We start from the raw sequence: 18332 nt of genomic DNA, 5'->3' as shown, positions 1-18332 counted from the left end.
GTGATTCTATGATTCTATGAATACTTGTGAGCAAAACTACTCCAGAACCACACCACTCCCTCCCCTCTACCTTCTCTTCCCCCAAAGTCCATTGTAAGAAAGTGACTTGTTGCTCCAATAATTCTGTCAAAGACAAAAAGGTGTGGAGGAAAAACACCATTTAAAACAAAAACATACTCAATTAGGTAGACAGAAGCATAGAATAGTGCCTCATCTAAAATTAAAATCAGTCCTTAAGACTCACAGCACAGAGGGCTAAGAAATTCCTGAATGGGGTTTGGTTTATATGAACCTTTGTTTAGATCTCAAACTTAAGACAAAATCTGGAAAAAATACTCAGTTCCCAGCTGTACTGCTCACAGTAAATAATGAAACCAAATATCCCACCAGATTACCTGTGTGCACACACAATCCCCAGGCATCAGTGAGTGAGCTGTCATTACAGCTTTAAGTCAGTATGTATCACTGTTTTCACACTGCACTAAAATACGTCACACAATCAGTGTGCTCCCAGCCACCAGACAGATAGGTCAAAGTTACAGCTGCTTAAGAAACACTGACAAAATTACATTAGTAAGTGAAATTCACTTTTTTGTTCTTACTAAAGCTGACTTACCTGCACAGCTGATGAATGACCAATCAAATCACCAACCAGCTCCAAGACATACATAGGTGTATTCTCCTGCATCTTCTTAGCAGTTTGGTTTACCTGCTTGTTTGCCCTTCCAAATCCCCACATGTTGAAAAACCCTGAGGGGGGGAGGAATTAGCAAAAATCACAAATACCGTTTATTTCCTCTAGCTAAAGACAGAGCTACAGAGTCACTTAAAAACCTAAAAGCAGGACAGTCAGCATGGCAAAGTGACAGAAGCATTGTACTATGCAGCATTTCAACATCTGGATTATTCATCTTGAGGAGGGCAGGAAACACAGCTACTTTGTCTTTTGTCCTTACTAGATGTAATTTAGCAAACGCTGAATTACTCATCTGGATGAGACAATATAGGGATTTACCAAGAAATCCAAGGACTGCCTAAATGAACTAAATGGACAGCAAAGCTAGATGCAGGACAGTGATATTTACCTTTGCTCTGTCCTCCTAAACTGTTACTTGTGCAAAGAGAAGAGAAATGAGGTGCCAGTCTCTCCCTTTGTGTCCTGCACTAATGTGTTAGAGCGCTAACATACAGGTAACAAGTTTCTGATGCAGAATTGCCTGATTTTATACTGCCCACTGGCTTTCTACTTCAGATTTAAAACTGGAGTGTAAAGATAATGCTCTGCACATTCCATTTAGATACCAAGAAAATACATATCCATGCCACAGCCTCCAGAAGAACTATGTATCAATACTAACAAAAACAAGAAAGTTGGGTTCTGTACACAACGCAGTTCAGACTTACTTTCTGATCCTTCATTCACTCAGCCCAAAACAAATGTGCTAGACCATGAGCCCGGTGCAAGGGAGATAACTGCAGAGGGTGTCCCTGCCTGCGGCAGGGGGGTTGGAACTAGATGATCTTTAAGGTCCCTTCCAACCCAAACCATTCTATGATACTATGAACAGCTACTCAGAGGACTCCTTAGAATTAAAACAGAGCAAATCAACAGCAGTCCACTTATCTCGCTATTGCATGTGATTTCTTTCAAATGTCTCCAATCATAGAAAATTATAAATTTCCAATGTGAAACCAAATACCACTTGTCACAATAAGAAGCAGAACTGTGTAGATCAGCTGTCACCAGCAATACTGAAGACAGAACATTCCTGAAAAAGTGTTTCTAAATCCACCCAGGTTGCAAAAAGATATTTGCAAAAATTAGCATCAAAAAGCGAACAGTCAGGTAGAATAGATGCATCAAGAAAATTACTCACAGCTTGAATAAAAAAAAAAATCCTACAAGAGAGTAACAGCTCATTACTGTTCCCAGTCCATAACACTACTTATATGGTCTAGAGTACCTGTCTGAGACTACAACTACCAATTCCCAGGGAGGCTGCTGTTCTGGTCAAAGAGAAGCAAGCACTACACAGGCAATGCCTGCATTTGGGGAAAATACTTCTTAAAACACTAGCAACTAGCCCTGAGGACTGCAATGCCCAGAGGTAGTATGTAAGTGAGGTTGGTACAACCTCACAATGTCATTCCAAGTTCAAGGAATGAGGAAAGCACTTTTTTTTTTTTTGTGCCAGCTGCTCATCTGCACCCTTATCTTTAGGTTTATTCACACAGTCCTGCAGCTATTTGCTTTTGAACACTAGGGGATCCAGCACTACCAGTACAAGGAGAAGCGGATCAAGGTTTGCCAGGAGAGGTCATCGTTTTTGTTAAACCAGCTGATATAACTGTAAACTCTAAATATACTTTAAGGCACAGAATTGCTTCATTTGGACCTTCTAACTTACAATATCTGACCTTGGGGGGCTTGTACACCCACGTTTTCTTCAGTTTCCCTCCCACACCTGTTACTGGTTGGTTGAACACAAGACATTATCTCTTCTTACAAAGCCTGTAAAAGTCTCTCTTATTCCTACAGGGTGAATATTGGGTTTCCCGTTATCCTTTTTCAAATGTTCTTTTCACCCGCCACAAGTGGCAAACCTGTTGGAACCGGTTCAGCTGGCAGCCGCTGCTTTTCTCGGAGCTCCCAAATGCGCACACTGCCATCTTCTGAACAGGAGATCAGCTGCCTGTAAAAACAGTTCTTAAGCAACACTAGCACAGATACGTATCTACTCAAGTCACCTTGTGATGTTTCTACAAGAGAGACAGCAAGTGCTTCAGGTTCTACGCTATTTGCCAGACCTGTAAAATGCAGCAGGACATCCAGACACTCCATACAAAACAAGGTACACCTGCAGCAGAACAAACTAACGGACTTGCAAAATAGGTGGAAAAAATATACACGTTTTTCCAATCCCATTTTACTCTGTAACCAAAGAATAACAAGTCTAGACTCTGCAAAGACAGTTGCACAAACTGGCTTCTGAAAGCTTACCTTTGTTAAGCAAACACAAGAAAACACACTCCTTTTTGTTACATGTTTAGACCAGACATGCATTCACAAGACCAAGCCCCTAATTTTTATCTTCTGGCAGACCCCTGCTCCATTGAACAAGAGTATAAAGAAACAACACAACTATTAGATTATACATATGTAGCAAATTGTCCCTATTTGGCTGTCAAAGTAAGTTCCAGCTAGAGATTCAGCACTAATGAACAAAAGCTGGAATTTACAATGTTTTGTTAAAACATTAACTGTTACAAAATTCTAGTGAAAAAAATTTACTGAATATGCCATAGGCCTTTGCTTTACAGAAGTAAAATGCCATTTAGCAACATTTTCAGTGTAGACAAAAGTGCTTTATCAAGTCTGATTTTGACAATAGCCAAGATATTTTACTCTGAGCCTGTGTATCAAGAATACTGGATCACAGGTATTTGACATTGAATTACAATGATGCATTTCAAAAATCAGATCAGTAAACTCTATCTGATAAAAGCAAATCAAACTAAAGATCAAGTCCCTGCCCCAGAAATTACGTGTAGCTTTGCAGACTGACTGCTTCCAAGTTCTGCATTTCTTTACTGTATTAACAAAAGGTACCGTGACGCGTACCTGTTTGGAAGCTTCTCAATGTGCAGTACAGAGGAGTCATGAGCAGTTCTCTGGCAGGCAATCACACGCTTCATTTGAAGATTATATACGTATATGCCTTTCCCAACAGCAGCAAACACACACTGGAAAGAAAATCCAATGGAACAACTTACAGAAACAGACACTGAAAAGGTCACCCTGCATGTAATGGATTTCCAGCAGTACTATGACGTCATCTAGCTTGCATTAGCTAGCTTGTTTCTGTCCTCGTGTAAATATCCCGAACACATGGAATCAGCAAGTTATAGAAAATATATGGATTTTGGGGGGAGAAAATGAGATATTCTCCTACACTGTTAGCAGTTGTTGCATTTATGTAATGTCATCCTGTACCTTACAGTCTAAGTAGAAACCAAGGATACCAACAAACCCACACTTCTGCAATTAAACATTTATGTTCTTCCACTAAAATCGTGCTCTGTGTTCTGGCAAACTCGTGTTTTATGAAGAAAGACTGAGAATACAGGAAGTCGTTCTGCATTTTTGCCATTATTTTTTAACTCTAACTGAAGCTGCACAGAAGCTTTGTTCGAGCATTTGGGCTCTATTAAGTGTAGAAAAGGAACTCTCCCACAGAAAAGTGTTACTCAATACTGCAAAGACCTGGAACAATTTTGAGTCAACAATCAATGCTTTTCTTCAGAAAAGCACAAGGATTCCATCTCATAACCATCATGGCCCTAAGAAGCCATAAACAGTTTACACACCATTGGCCATGGACCCTCTCGGGACTTGTAATAATTTTAGAGAGGGTAAACATAAAATCGTGTGGACATACATATGATAAATATTTGGTACCCAATAGAGGAGTGCAAAATGCTTCTATTTAGTAGATATTTGAGTTTCTGAACACACCTTGTTTAAGTGATGGTATGCTGGATATTTTCGCTGAATGGCCTGCTTCCATCTACGCACCCAAACATTAGTGTCTCATAAGCAGTTCACACCACACACCTGTCAACATTCTGTAAAAGCAGTAACTCGGTGTCTTTGACTAAGATTTCCTATATACATATTCAACAGTGTTTTGACACTGTTCAAAACTCTTTGTCCAGGTTTTTGTTGAGGTTTGAAGGTGTGTTTGATTTTGTCATGAACAACTCTGGTGGCAGCTCCAATAGCTCTGAAACCAAGCTCAGATTTCTGATAGCACTTACCAAATCAAGGAAAAAAGCACTGTACCCATTTTTATTATTTTTCTAGTTTTCTGTGGGGCTTAATTTAATGACCTTCCACACCTCAAGACCGACAAATGAGACAAGTGCATCTTCTTCAACTACCTATCAAGCCTGCTGTCAAAGTTCCTAACAGAAAACACCAAATTTCTTTTTTTTTTTTTCTTAACAAGAACAGTGTTCTGCTTTTAGACAGCAGGTAGCAAAGTAATTCATTACAGGAATACAATTCTTCACCATGCTCTAAGTACAAAACTTTATAATACAGACAGCTCTGCCCTGCATGCACCTTCTATTTCAGGTTGTAATGATACAACCACCTTTTTGTCCCACCATTCAAAAGGCTCACAATAAATAGAATTCTGCAATTTTTTTAGTTCACTTCCATGAATGGAATAAAGTCTTCAGCAGCTTACGATTCTTCATTCAATATTTTAAATACTTCTGAACCTCCCAAAATTCTTTCCCCCTTCCTCTTAAAACACACTTTGTGTACCTTTCAAGCAGGGAGTCTTGATGCCTAGAAGCCAACTTCCCCTGAAAAGGATTGGCTTTTTGCTCCTTCCAGAACTACAACAAAACGACTGGAAATCCTACTCCTATATAAAACTACATCTCTTTTCCCCACACTCCCCACTGTTTCTCTCTCCAGTGTTTTCAGAATGGTATTTTCAAACAGAAAAGTGTGTCAGGTGACGACCCAACCTTCAGCCTACCATTTAGCCTTTTCCACAGCTTTTATTCTGTTATAACTCGTATCTCTGAATCCACTTCCAGCAATCTCTTTCTTAACCATCCCCCAGCAGTGGATCTATAGGCCCCAGAATAGAATCCCACTGTACCCTAACTGTGAAACATCTTTTGTCAGTAATGGTTGGTAACATTTCACAAATGTAAATAACCACCTGAAGATTTTTAGTGTGTCCTGAATAATAACCGAGTTCTGCCCGAGTACTCTGACCAAGAACTCTTGGATTATGTCCAAAACATGATTAAAATTGACTGATTTTGCACCCACATTTGTGCTATTTATGACTGAGTATAGCCTATCTTCTAACAGAAGCAGCAATATTTATTTACTAAGCATAGGAATATGCTTATGCTTTAATTCGCTTCATAGTACCTTCAGCTATAACTGTTCGAGAGGTGCATTGTGAAAACTGCATTTCTAGAACCATGGAATAAGAGATGTGTGCCATCAAAACACATACTTCCTGTTTATTTTTGTCTAGTGGTACTATGAACAACAAATAAATTGTCAGACAAAAAAATGCTGTTGTGACAGTCAATTATGTTAGTACCCATATCATCAACATATTATAACCTTCAGTTAGCTCAATGACCACAATTTATATAAAAACTATTGACCATATACAAATAGCTGTGCACATTTTAAAGAAGCCTCTCTTATTACAAGAAGCAAACTGAAAAGACGAAACACTTGGCCTTCTGTGGTAGTTCACTCCATTTGAAGCTTTTTACCTCCTCATCAGATGTTATGTGTTGAACTGAAATTTCATTTGGGCTTTGGGATAACTTTATTTCCGGCTGTGTATCTGGATGGACAGAGGAGTCCCAGAAGTTGCACTCAGATGCTTGCTTTGTCCAGTCAAGCGCATCCCAAACTATTAACTCACCCACATGAGAACCAGTCACAAAAGTTAAGTCTGGAGAGGGAAGAAAAAAAAAAAAAACACAACAACACACTAAAACACAAAAACAACACTTACATAGAAATCATATGATATTAAAAAAATTTTATTTCACATAAGGTTACAGCCCTAAAAGTTAAGAAAGCAGATTTTCAAGTGCAGCTATGTAGACTGCACAGTACATAACTGACTGGACAAAATCCCCTCCCCTGAGCAAACACTCATTTGATTACCTAGCATAGCTTAGATGAGCAAAAGGAGATGAAGCATCTCTTGTAAAATTAAAACTAGCAAGGAGAACATTCAGCAGCCACAGTACAGTATAGCAAAGGCAAGGAACACCACCAACAGTATATACAAGTATTTGAAGTTAATTTGTTGCCTACATACAAAAGCCTTCTATTGCTTGGACAAGTGGGTGTATCAGCACCCCTCAGGCACAGCAAAGCACGTTTTTGCCATAAACAGAAATACTGATCACAAACTAAATGTTTGAGTGAAAGGCAAGATTGAAGTAGCTGCTCATGAATTTCTTAAATCACACATGGAAAGGAAATATTCAACAATATTTAATGTGGGTACCACATTGTCTTTTTAGGCCAAATATTGCTTCCCTTTCATAATCAAAAAGGAGAAAATAACAGCAACAGGAAACTCCAGAAACAACTACTCTAGAATCCAAGTTTTCTTATTTTCAGCTTCTTCTCACCTCTGTAGCACAGCTCCTTTGGGCCAACCAGGCTGACGCAAGTAAGCCCAAGGACAAATATACACTCTGTACCACACCAGGAATAACTTGTCCTGGGGAAGCTCCATTGAAAAAAAAAAAAAAAAATATTTAGGGAAGAACAAAGTAAAAAGGGTTGGTACCTGGAGTAGTGTAGACAGAATTTCAGGTAATAGCTCAGTATTGCCCTAACAAGCAGCAAGGATCGCATCACCTTTCAGGGCCTCTAAATAATGGATCTATATGAAAGCCCACATCTGCACACTCAGAACTTTCAGTTACCTTGTGACTACAACTGCAAAGGACATGGCATTGTACGTTCTATTTCAAGAATGAGAAGGAACAAAAGGAAATAGCATTTTAAACCTTCCCCAACCAGAAGATCCAGAGTTCCATCCCCATCAGTGACACTGCCTCTTTTGTGCCTTTTCTACACCGTAACCTGCCTGGTTTCATTTCCCTGTTAATTCACTACCTTTGCAGCTACACAGGAAGGTAATCTACTAGTTATGAAGTCTCACTCCAGTTAAAAGTTTGGTCTCAATAAAAACTCCACAGTTGAAATATCCCACTGGTAACTCACAGAAACAACAACATACTAAAACAACTCTTACCATTGACACTGACTAATGACAAAATGTTATCCTGATGGTCAACAAGGCGTTTTACTTCAAAGACATTCCAACCTTCAGACTCATCATTAGAAGCAATCAACCTAAAAATGACTTCAAAGATAGGGAAATTGTCTAATAAGCTTTATCATTCAGAATAAAATGTAGCTATGCTTAAATAAAACACATCATGTTCAGAACGACACAAACTGAAACGTGAGACATCTGCAAAGCCATGTATGACTACTCACAGCACCAAAAAGAGTGAACAAATTATTTCAGTGTTATCATTAAGGCCTCTTACTACAGCAACTATAGGGTAACTATAGGTTGGAACCAGATGATCTTTAAGGTCCCTTCCAACCTAAACCATTCTATGATTCTATAAACCATTTCAGGTGAATAACTCTGTAATTCAGAGAATCAGTCAACATCAGAGGTTGCAGAAAGCAGAAATGAAAAGCGTTAGGCATCTTCATGGCTAAGTAAACTAGAAGTGAAACATCTTTCTTAAGGACTCATCTGACTGAAAACTATTTTTCAAAAGGATGCAACATTCTTTTGCATTGTAAGGCAATCAAGATCACCAGGAATTAAGACTTTATTTTAACCAGCCTTGGAACTTCTTTTACAATATCTCAAGGGCCTCACTACAAAAGAACGGTGGGAAATTCAGATGAAAGTTTATATTGTATACCAATGTCTAAACACAAGAAGATTATTTTTAATTTTCTCCTGATTCTTTGATCAGAATAACAGATTGCTATTCTTCAACTGTTTACTCATATTGGGCGAAGTCTTTTGATTTGCCGACTCAGTGCTCTACTTTTTCTCGTGGGTTGTTTTTTTTTCCATAATTTGAAATTTCAGTAATTTTATAAAACATTCTTATGAATGTATATAGCCTTTAAAAGACTCTCTGCTGACTGCTACCCGATGATTTACACTTTGCATACACAGAAAACCCTGTCTCCAATTGAGCAACAGAAGCAGTCACATTGTCTCACTTCAGCTTTGGACAGGATAATGAGATCAGCAACGTCTGGTACTCCTGATCATGGGATAAGGAGGCTCCAGAAAAGGCAGGTATCTTACAGCCCAGACCATGAGTTCAAGATCTTCCCCACAAGGCAAATGTAGATAGCCACAATCACATGTGAACAGGTGGCAACAACAGTAATAACAATAGCAAAGAACATAGAAAAGTTTTGTCACGCAAATCTCAACAAAATTCCTGAATTAGATTACTATTGTCTGCCTCTGTCAAATAAGGGAAAAAGGAAGGTTGCTAATCACACCATTTACTCTTCCTATACCATTCCAGCAGCGTGCTCTTTTGGTATATCTCCAATAAGCTGTCAGAGAAACACGAACATTTAACAGAAATGCAACATACTCACTTAGCTCTTTGCCAACAGCTGCTGCAACACAATTTTTAGGCAGTTCAAGCAAAGCACTGATACCTTTGAAAAAATACAAGAGATAAGGAAGAGAAGGATATTCATCAGTCACAAGAAAACACAGCAAATATTAATTCCTTATGAATAAAGTTCTTCATAGTATTCCTTCCACTTCTAAGTTATTATCAAAATAAAAGCATATTACCTGCAATGAAAGTTAAACAGCACTGGGAGTGAACAGATTACCTCAGATGGAGGTAGAGGCAGGAGTTCTGGTCCTGAATCCAACAGAACTCTGAACATAAAACTTGAGGTGAAGCTGAGAATCAATAATCTTTTAATGTAAAGTACAACTAAGATGTTTATGTTCTAATGCTGGACAATATTAAAGGACACCCTGGCAATTACTGAGACTCTAAACATATGCAGTACCAAAGTAATCAGATACTGATACTACCATAATATTCATGATACTAAATATCATGCAGAGCCACCTGAAGAATAGAGCACTAGATAAAATGTCCACCTTGCTGTTACTCTGCCTTCATCCTGCACAGAATTCCCCTAGTCTGTGCTGCCACACCAGTAAGTGAAGATCCTCCAAGGAATAAGCAATATGTCTCTCTCCTCACAAAGGAAGCGAGCGATGAGGAGGTAAGAGAGGGCCCATGCTGCACATACCACTGACCCCTTGTAAAAGGTTTCAATAGCACCCCACGCTAAGCACTACAGTGCCACTTCCAACTGGTGTTTGGCAGGATATTTCGTATCAAATCTAGCCCTAAAAGTCTAAGCTAATGTTCAGTTACTGAGATTTGACATATTGTAGAATTCACACAGCACAGGAGATTAAAAGCAGTCTTAATTCTGAAACGATTAAGTCTGACATTTTAAAAAAATAGAGAGTGGCTCTAACACATAATGTTATCATTAGAATTAAAGAGAATTTGCCAGGTTGGTTTTGCATCATTATACAGATCCATTTTACTTGCACTTTAACAGCTATAATGAGTCATTTACATTTTTACCTGCATCAGTAAGATGACTGGTCTTACACATGAGATTTAATTTTTGGTTCCAAACACATAGATCACTCCCTCCAGACAACCATACATCCAGTCTTTGAAGAACTGTCAAACACTGTAGAACAAAAATCAGATATATGTCCCCTGCAAAAGTTCTACAGGGAATTTCTCTGTGAAATGATCATGAGCTTTAGCTAGATAAAGCTGTAAGTATTATGAAATACAGTATTATGGTGTCACTTTCATGAGAAATACAAATTTAATTACGTACTCTGTTATATTTTTCCACAACAATGGAAAACACAATTTTTCGGTGAACTTCTTCTACTATTAGCATTCAAGAACTAGTTTGACTGTAGGTTGCTTTTTACAGCACTGTAACAAAACCAAGTCATAAAATGACCTTTTCACTACACCCTTTCAAAAAGAAAACTTAAGTATTAACAGATCCAAAAAACAATTAAGAATTGTGCCCACTTCTCAGCCACTCATTATGTATCTGTTCTTAAAATGTATGGCAGTGTTTGGTTTAAGACACCTGCTCACACGGCCCATGAGCCATACATAATAGATTCTTGTATACTAAAACAGGCATACCCAGGGTTTCCTCAGCTTACCTTTACAGTAGAATGGAAACATGACACTTTCTGAACCTGTCTGCCACTAGTGCAGTCCCAAACCTGACTTTATTAATTAAGGAAACTGAAAGATTTGAATGTATTTTATTTATAACTGCCATGTTTGTACCTAAATGACAGTTTGGGAAAGAGATATGCAGTCTCAGTCTTCTAAATCCCGACTGTCTTGTCAACATTTGACTGAAATTACATATTAATCAAGGTCTGTTACGGATTCCTTTTTGTAGAAAGGATTGCAACTACTAACGAGCACTAGTTAAATCCCAGTGTAATCCAAATATACCTACTGGATATTATCAGACAATAAACAGCCTGTAGCCTTTACTTTAAAAGTAAAAGACAACAAAAAAAACCTATAGAAATTAGATTCCTCTCCAGATCTAAGGATACAATAACTGTTCTGTCAGCTGATGCTGTTAAAATCAAATGTTTTTTTTCTTCAGAAGCATCTGATGAAGAAAACGGTGCTATAGCTGTAATTTTGTGTGTGTGTCCATGAAGTTCAAAGAGTTTTTCTCCAGTCTGAAAAATAAAAACACAGAAAATGAAGAGTAAAATCTGGAAAATGACTGCTGTAACATATGACATACATACCAAATGACTTTTGAAAGCAAGAATTTCTAAGAGTCTAAAATCTCCCTTTCAGAAGTAATTTATGGATTTACTTCTTATTACCTTCAACGCTGTTGAAGATCTTACCCAGAATTAAACAACATACTATGCACAAGTGTAAAGGAGTAGTAAGTAACCAAAATTACTCAAGAGCAAAAAACCTCTAGAAGATCTTAAGAACTAAGTTCTGTATTAAACTAATTTCATTTTAATGCAAACATTGGACATTCAACCTTTTTAATGGATACTACAGTAACACAGATTTGTTGACAAACTGTCTGTTGAATTTTTTTTTCTTTATTTTTATGATTAGAAAACCCTGATCTATATTTATGGCAAACACAGGACTGTCAATTTCCCGACAGCTTTATTTAGTATGTACATTATCTATAGCTTCAAGCTGGTGTTTTAGATAACTGAAGACACTTCTGCTCTGTTCAGTCAGACAGCAAAACCCTACAAACAAACATGCAGAAGCATACTAGCATTTTAAACATATAAGTAAAATACAGGGTAGTTATAACTGTAAACTTCTTTGCACTTGTGGGTTGTGCACAAGTACTACAAAAGATTTGCTTTAACAAAAGCATAATAAAAAACCTATGTAACTACAAAATGCAATTAGGTTCCCAGGCTGGATATCTAAATGAGTTTTACATTCACAAACAACTCAGAACGCTGAGTATATATACCCACATACACGGTTTTGAATATTCAAAACCAATTTCCTTTTCCATACTATAGAATTAAAAAAAAGGCCCTCAAGAACAGCAAAGCACTAACTGAAACTGTTCAGGAGAGAAAAGGTTTCAAGTTCTCCCTTACATATTTTAAAATTACGCCATCATAAATACCACAGAAATTTTTCAAAAGGTTTCCAAAAGAGCTTACAGTCTGAGATTAATTTCTTTCTTAATGTGCATATTTGTTACTCACAGTTTAGACAGAACAGTAGTGTCTCCCTTTTAGACTTCCTACTGAACAATTTAACTTGTACAGGAGCCCTCCTTAGAAACAGGGCTTAGGACAATTGGAAAGGTCTAATTCTCATCTTTTCTCTGTAATTTTGTCGCTAGGAGACACAGAGCAGAAGAACAGTAGCTATCACAGTTACAAAGCATTATTTCCATGACAAACCAATTGTCTTAAGAAGGTTTTCAAAAGTTATAAGATATTTTTATCACAGCAAGCAATTATGACCTTGTTTCTGCACTACACGGAATGTTTAACTTCCACTGACCTGCTATCTTTCCAATGGTTTTGTGTTAGCTCTCCATTTAGTCTAATCAGCTATACTACAAATAGATACTGCTACTAGAGCCGCTGCAATGTTCTTTAAAACTTAAGTATTTTATATAAATCTTGGCAGGATTGGAATCTTGCTACCTATTTGTCAAGTCAACATGTCAGTGTTTACAGGAAACAAACATACTTTAAAAGAAGAATTAAAGGCACAAGTCCATACACACTTCTGCTTTTCACACCTCCTTTTCATCTCAAATCTCTCTAAAATTACTATGTCTTCCCAAAACTTTAACTCTTAAAACTTACTGTGCTCTTGGGTTCACACAACTTTAACTTTTCTAACTCTTCTTTGTAAACTAAGATTTGACAGACTGCCTCCACTTTTATATTTTCAGACTGCAGTTCTGCACCAATTCTTATTTATTCTGTTTTTTCACTACTACACATTTCTAACTCCTCCCCAAGCACACACAGTACCCCCTCCAAAAAAAAAAGAGCCAACCTGAGCATTCCACAGAAACACAATTCCATCATCTCCTGCAGATGCAAACCTGGGGGGGGAAAAAGCTGTGAAAACTTCAATATAGCCTAATGTAAAAGCAGTAATCAGACCCTGGCTTTAAGAGTAAACACATATTCATATATTCCAATTAGAGTTCACGAACTGAACTAGGTACATTTAAATAGGTGTTTATCAGCATACACTTTATATAAGAACAAGCCTTATGAATTCCAATACCTACTATCACAAATAGAATCCCACATTACAGAACCAATTCTCTTGATTAAAAATATGAGTTCTTATATGCCAAGAAGGGGCCTACAAGGATGCTGGGAGAGGACTTTTTACAAGGGTCTGTAGTGACAGGACAAGGGGTAATGGGTTTAAATTGAAAGTGCGGAGGTTTAGATTACCTATCAGGAAGAAGTTCTTCCTGGAGAGGGTGGTGAGGCACCGGAACAGGTTGCCCAGAGATGTTGTGGATGCCCCATCCCTGGATGTATTCAAGGCCAGGCTGGATGAGGCTTTGAGCAACCTGGTCTAGTGGAAGGTGTCCCTGCCCATGGCAGGGGGGCTGGAACTAGATGATCTTTAAGGTCCCATCCAAACCTAACCATTCTGTGATTCTATGAACTCTAAAACCAAATACTATTAGTCAGAGCCAACTGACTGAAGACATCTAACAAGTTACAAACCACTCATCTGAGTTCAGCCTAGTAGAGAAGTGCAGTATTTATCATGATACTTTAAAACTGTGTCTTAAAATAACTCCCAAAGTGAGTGCATTTAGGGTGCTAAATTTGACTTGTGCTAAAATTCCAGCTGGAATTCATACCATATGAGGAAAATAACAGGTTCAAATTAGCACGTTAGTCTCCCACTAACGAAGTCTGTTCTAAACTCAATCTTCTTCCCTAGACTAGAGCAAATATCTAACCATCTGCCTACATTTATACCTTATCACCTCCACAGCTACACTGCAGCTGCAGCACACAGCCCAGCTATCCCACCAAAGGTTGGGAAAAAGTTGAGAAAGCCTAGAACGGAAAGCTTTCCTTCTCTTTGTGTAGAAGGACCTTCCACAAAAAAATTAATTCAGTTGTTACTAGAAAATACATCTACCTTCTAATTTTTTTCCTTTTGTTTTAAGCCTTCACCGAGGGCTATTTATTTTACAGTTAATATTTAAAGAACTAAGATTTGTACTATGTGCAAGTAAGTCGTGAGGAAGTTACACCACTTCTGATTTATTTTCCTGTTGCGAGCTGTGAATGGTTTCATTAACTACAGAAATGTCCTTTCTTTTAGACTCTGCAATTACAATGTTTGTGAAACTTGGTAACAGCGTAAGTTGTCAGGCATAACACCACAGGGGTTTCCCCTCCCCACTCTTTTTTCCATATATGCTCCTGGTTTATTCTATTGTATTTAAAACAAGTAAGCTGTACTTTCTTCCTATCTTTCATTATTTTATATTCAATCAAGCCCCTTCTTCAAAAATCAGGGCAAAACCCAATTTTCCATGCACACTTCTGCTAACATCGATTTCTCATCTTCAGTTGCCTTTTAGATCTATTATGCCTTGTTCTGTCACAACATCAAGAACTTAAAACAGTAAGGCTCTCAAAATTCAGCAATAACCCTTTAAGTTCCCATTCCTTTCATGAGTAATATTGGAGCTGTGTGCCACTTAAACAAAATTCTGAGAAGAAAACGTATTTGAAAAAAGGCATGATTGTAATTCATCAACAATACTGGTTTGTGCATTTTTCTCGTCGTCTTCTAACCAAGATTTCTGTATAAAGGTATATTGTAGTGTCAGTTATCCTACAGTTACATTCTGTTCACCAAGGTGAAGATTCATGGGTCACTTGATTCTTTTCCAGTCATGAACACCACCATCTATAACCTTGTCTGTTTCCTGCAGGATCAAGGAATGGTCAAATGTGCAACAAAAAAAGCTGTTCTTAAAATGTGTTATGAATTCTGTTTAGTTTAATGTGTCAAATGCTACAGTATTACATGCAATTTTATCTCAGTCCATTTTTTGGAAGACTTTTGCAGAGGCTTAGCCTTCTTTAGTCATCTTCCAATCAGTATGACTCTCTTGCTTTATGTTCAAAAAGTACAAGAAGGAGAGAAAAAAAAAAAGAGGAAAAAAAACCCCAGCTTTCTGTTACATTCATACAGGATTTATTTAGTATCTTCAAAACCCAATCTGAGAAAATTTTCCACTCACTGGTTTTAGCTGAGCCACTGAGAAAACAAGAAAATCCTTCTGCAAACTTCTCAATAAGATGATATTATCTAAAGACCTGAAGCGTGAAACTTGGCTTACAATAGTTGACAAAAAGCACACAATAGAATAGCTACAGAAACTAAATAAAAACACTTCAGAAGCTGAGTAACAATACTAATTTTACTGAAAAGAATCAAGTGAAAAATATTATCAGATGTTTAACAATGCAGAAACTACCATATTCTTGATAAATAATATCTTAGAATTACTGTCCAGTGAAGCGACTCTATTAAACTCCTCCAACTCTCAGAATATTAACCAACTATATAACTTACTCCTTATCCATATGCTATTTTATAACTTATCTTCAATGTGGCCATCCAGGCTTTACTTTTAGACTGTTTATCATCAGTTTAGCTGCTACCAAACAACAAAGCCCCAAATGGTAACATATTTCTTTGCATCAGACAATGCATGCAATATAGACTACTTTAGTATTTCTATAAAGACCCATTACATTTATTATGTGTTTTGGGTAAAATGTGCTTTAAGGAAAGGTTATTTTAATAACTTGCCTGGGGGGAAAAAAAAAAAAGGACTGAAAAAAACCCACAAGAGTCTTCTATTTTTATATGAATCTTCTGACAGACTGCTATAATGTAGAAAAATAAATTTTATGGTAATGCATGTAACTTTTCTGATACAGGTTTTATGACATGAAAACTAACAAGTTAAAAATTCTGCATGGAGTCTTTTGTGACTTTTATATATATATTTACAAAATTGTTAGAAAATAGGAATCTGCAGGCATTCCAGATTTGGAAGAAACCACCTGCCCAATCAATGTGCACAGGGAAGGAGAGAACCTTCCTTCACCAAACACCTGCAGTACACTAGAAGGATATAAATCAAACTCTTACCCATGTTAACTTTGTGTGGTGTATTGATCAAGATACAAAAAAATTCTCTTCTGTGCCTAATCCAAAAATATATAAATTACTACAGCTCCTTAACAGAGAGACTCTTGCGTATTACTTATGCCCTTAATTCTAAAGGTTTTCTATTTAACTCTCCACGTCACCCAAGAGTCACTACAATCACTATTGAGTGAAGGCTCACAACCTTACCTTTAAGGCAGATAACTATTTTACAGCAGATAAATAATCTACTTGCAGGGTTAAGTTTAAAGAACATGCAAGGTTAATTTAGACAAAGTTAGGATAGAAGCCAGGTCATAACACAAAACTATCATAATTCATTCTCTCAGGCACAATTCCAAAGTGACTTCATCTCTGCTTCATGACCAGTTTTCCAATTTTTAGATAACACCGTCCTGCATTCACAAGAAGGTTGGACCTAGCTACAAGGAACTAAGAACAGAACGGATAAAGATTGTCAGGGAATACATAAAAAGTACATAAAGGCAAAAACTGTAAGAGAAATAAAGGATCTGTCAGGTTTCAGAGAAGAACTACAGCAAGTTGAATATGGAGGAGATATGTAATGCAGAGATCAGGCTTATGTTGGATTTTACTAAATGGTCATTCTGAATAAAGTGGTGAAAACTTCAACATTTGAGAAGTTCAGAAGAAAGCTGTGTTAACTGAAGAGCAAGTGAATTACGCGCTACAGTTTCAGAAGAAAGCGCAACAAAAGATTTGAAAGAAAACAGCAAAATTCAGTATTGTTGAGAATGTCACCCCACGGTGTGTCTGTATGCTTATTTTACTCTTTACGTGAGAATGTAATAGATGTAAAGAAGAAATAGCAGCTGTCCTCGATTCAAAAACATAAAGCACATGCATCTACTCATAACAGAAGCAGTACATTGTCCTTGAAGAAAGTGTGTGCATGCATGTACTGAAGGGGACATTCAACCCGGGAACAGCCTGAAAAAGAAGGGCTGAATTAGCTAAAGACGTTTCTTGCAAACAAGTGAATTTGTACTGAGAAACATAACTCCGTCACCATCATTTTCTTACAGAAGTATAACTTAAAAGAGAAACCAAATAATGTAGTAACATAACAAGAAAAGGGAGTGTTCATCCCCTGCCTTTTTTAATCCACACTTTTCCAGCCCTCTCCCACCAAAAACAAAGGATTAAAAATATTACTGCATTTTCATAAATATTCTCTGAAGTATGGCCACGGATGCTGTGAAACAACTTGGAATGCAGTTTCATACCTGCAGTCATCTATTTGCACTAGAAATCGTACTATATCTTGATGTCCTTTCAACACAAGGAGCTCCGTGTAAGGATTCTGTATTTGTTCTTCACCTATTGTCTGCACAGATGATTTCTAAAATTCATAAAAAAAAGAAATGAAAATTATTTTGTACTCACATAATTATTTTATCAGGTCTTTGTAACATCTAAAAATCTACACATAGGCTCGTGTGAAGGTATAGTTATATCTGAAGTTAAATAAAAGCTTCTGAAATATCATTTTGCCTTCACGAAAATCATTAGAAAATATAATTTCTTATTATTTCAAGGTAAGTAATATCTTTCTATAGCATGCATTTTAAATTATATTACAGCATTTTCTGTTTAACAAAAACACTTTGTACTGCTTTAATCACTGATACACCAAGCTGAAAACCCAGTTTAGTCATGAGCTGTCATGTGGAGCCAGCTTCATGACTCAATTCACCACGTATTTAGTTTTTCATTAAATTACATCTCTTCCACGAGGTCTGTGAACCTCTCATATCTTTCATCTACTGTTCAATTTTAACATCCTATACAAAGGCGACATATTTAAAATAAATAAGAATAAATGCTGTTCTGTTACATAAAATATAAATCATTCTTTGGGACTCTAGTCACAAAATATCACAGAA

The 18332-nt window shown here is 37.1% G+C and overlaps 1 protein-coding gene across 1 annotated transcript; it reads right to left on the bottom strand.

Annotated features, from left to right (window-relative positions):
* Positions 1–616: 616 nt before the first annotated feature.
* Positions 617–17788, bottom strand: WDR41 (WD repeat domain 41; the record flags this gene model as incomplete). The annotated part of the gene is made up of 11 exons (XM_010155968.1): positions 617–750; positions 2605–2693; positions 3623–3744; positions 6319–6503; positions 7830–7940; positions 9227–9289; positions 10255–10366; positions 10869–10931; positions 11280–11411; positions 13249–13297; positions 17673–17788. Coding segments are annotated over 11 exons (1176 nt in total), but the record flags the coding sequence as incomplete, so codon positions are not given.
* Between the last annotated feature and the right edge of the window lie 544 nt (positions 17789–18332).

This window comes from Eurypyga helias, unplaced genomic scaffold (assembly GCF_000690775.1).
Source record: "Eurypyga helias isolate BGI_N326 unplaced genomic scaffold, ASM69077v1 scaffold46127, whole genome shotgun sequence".
Lineage (NCBI taxonomy): Eukaryota > Metazoa > Chordata > Aves > Eurypygiformes > Eurypygidae > Eurypyga > Eurypyga helias.
This window is presented reverse-complemented; position numbering and strand designations above follow the sequence as displayed.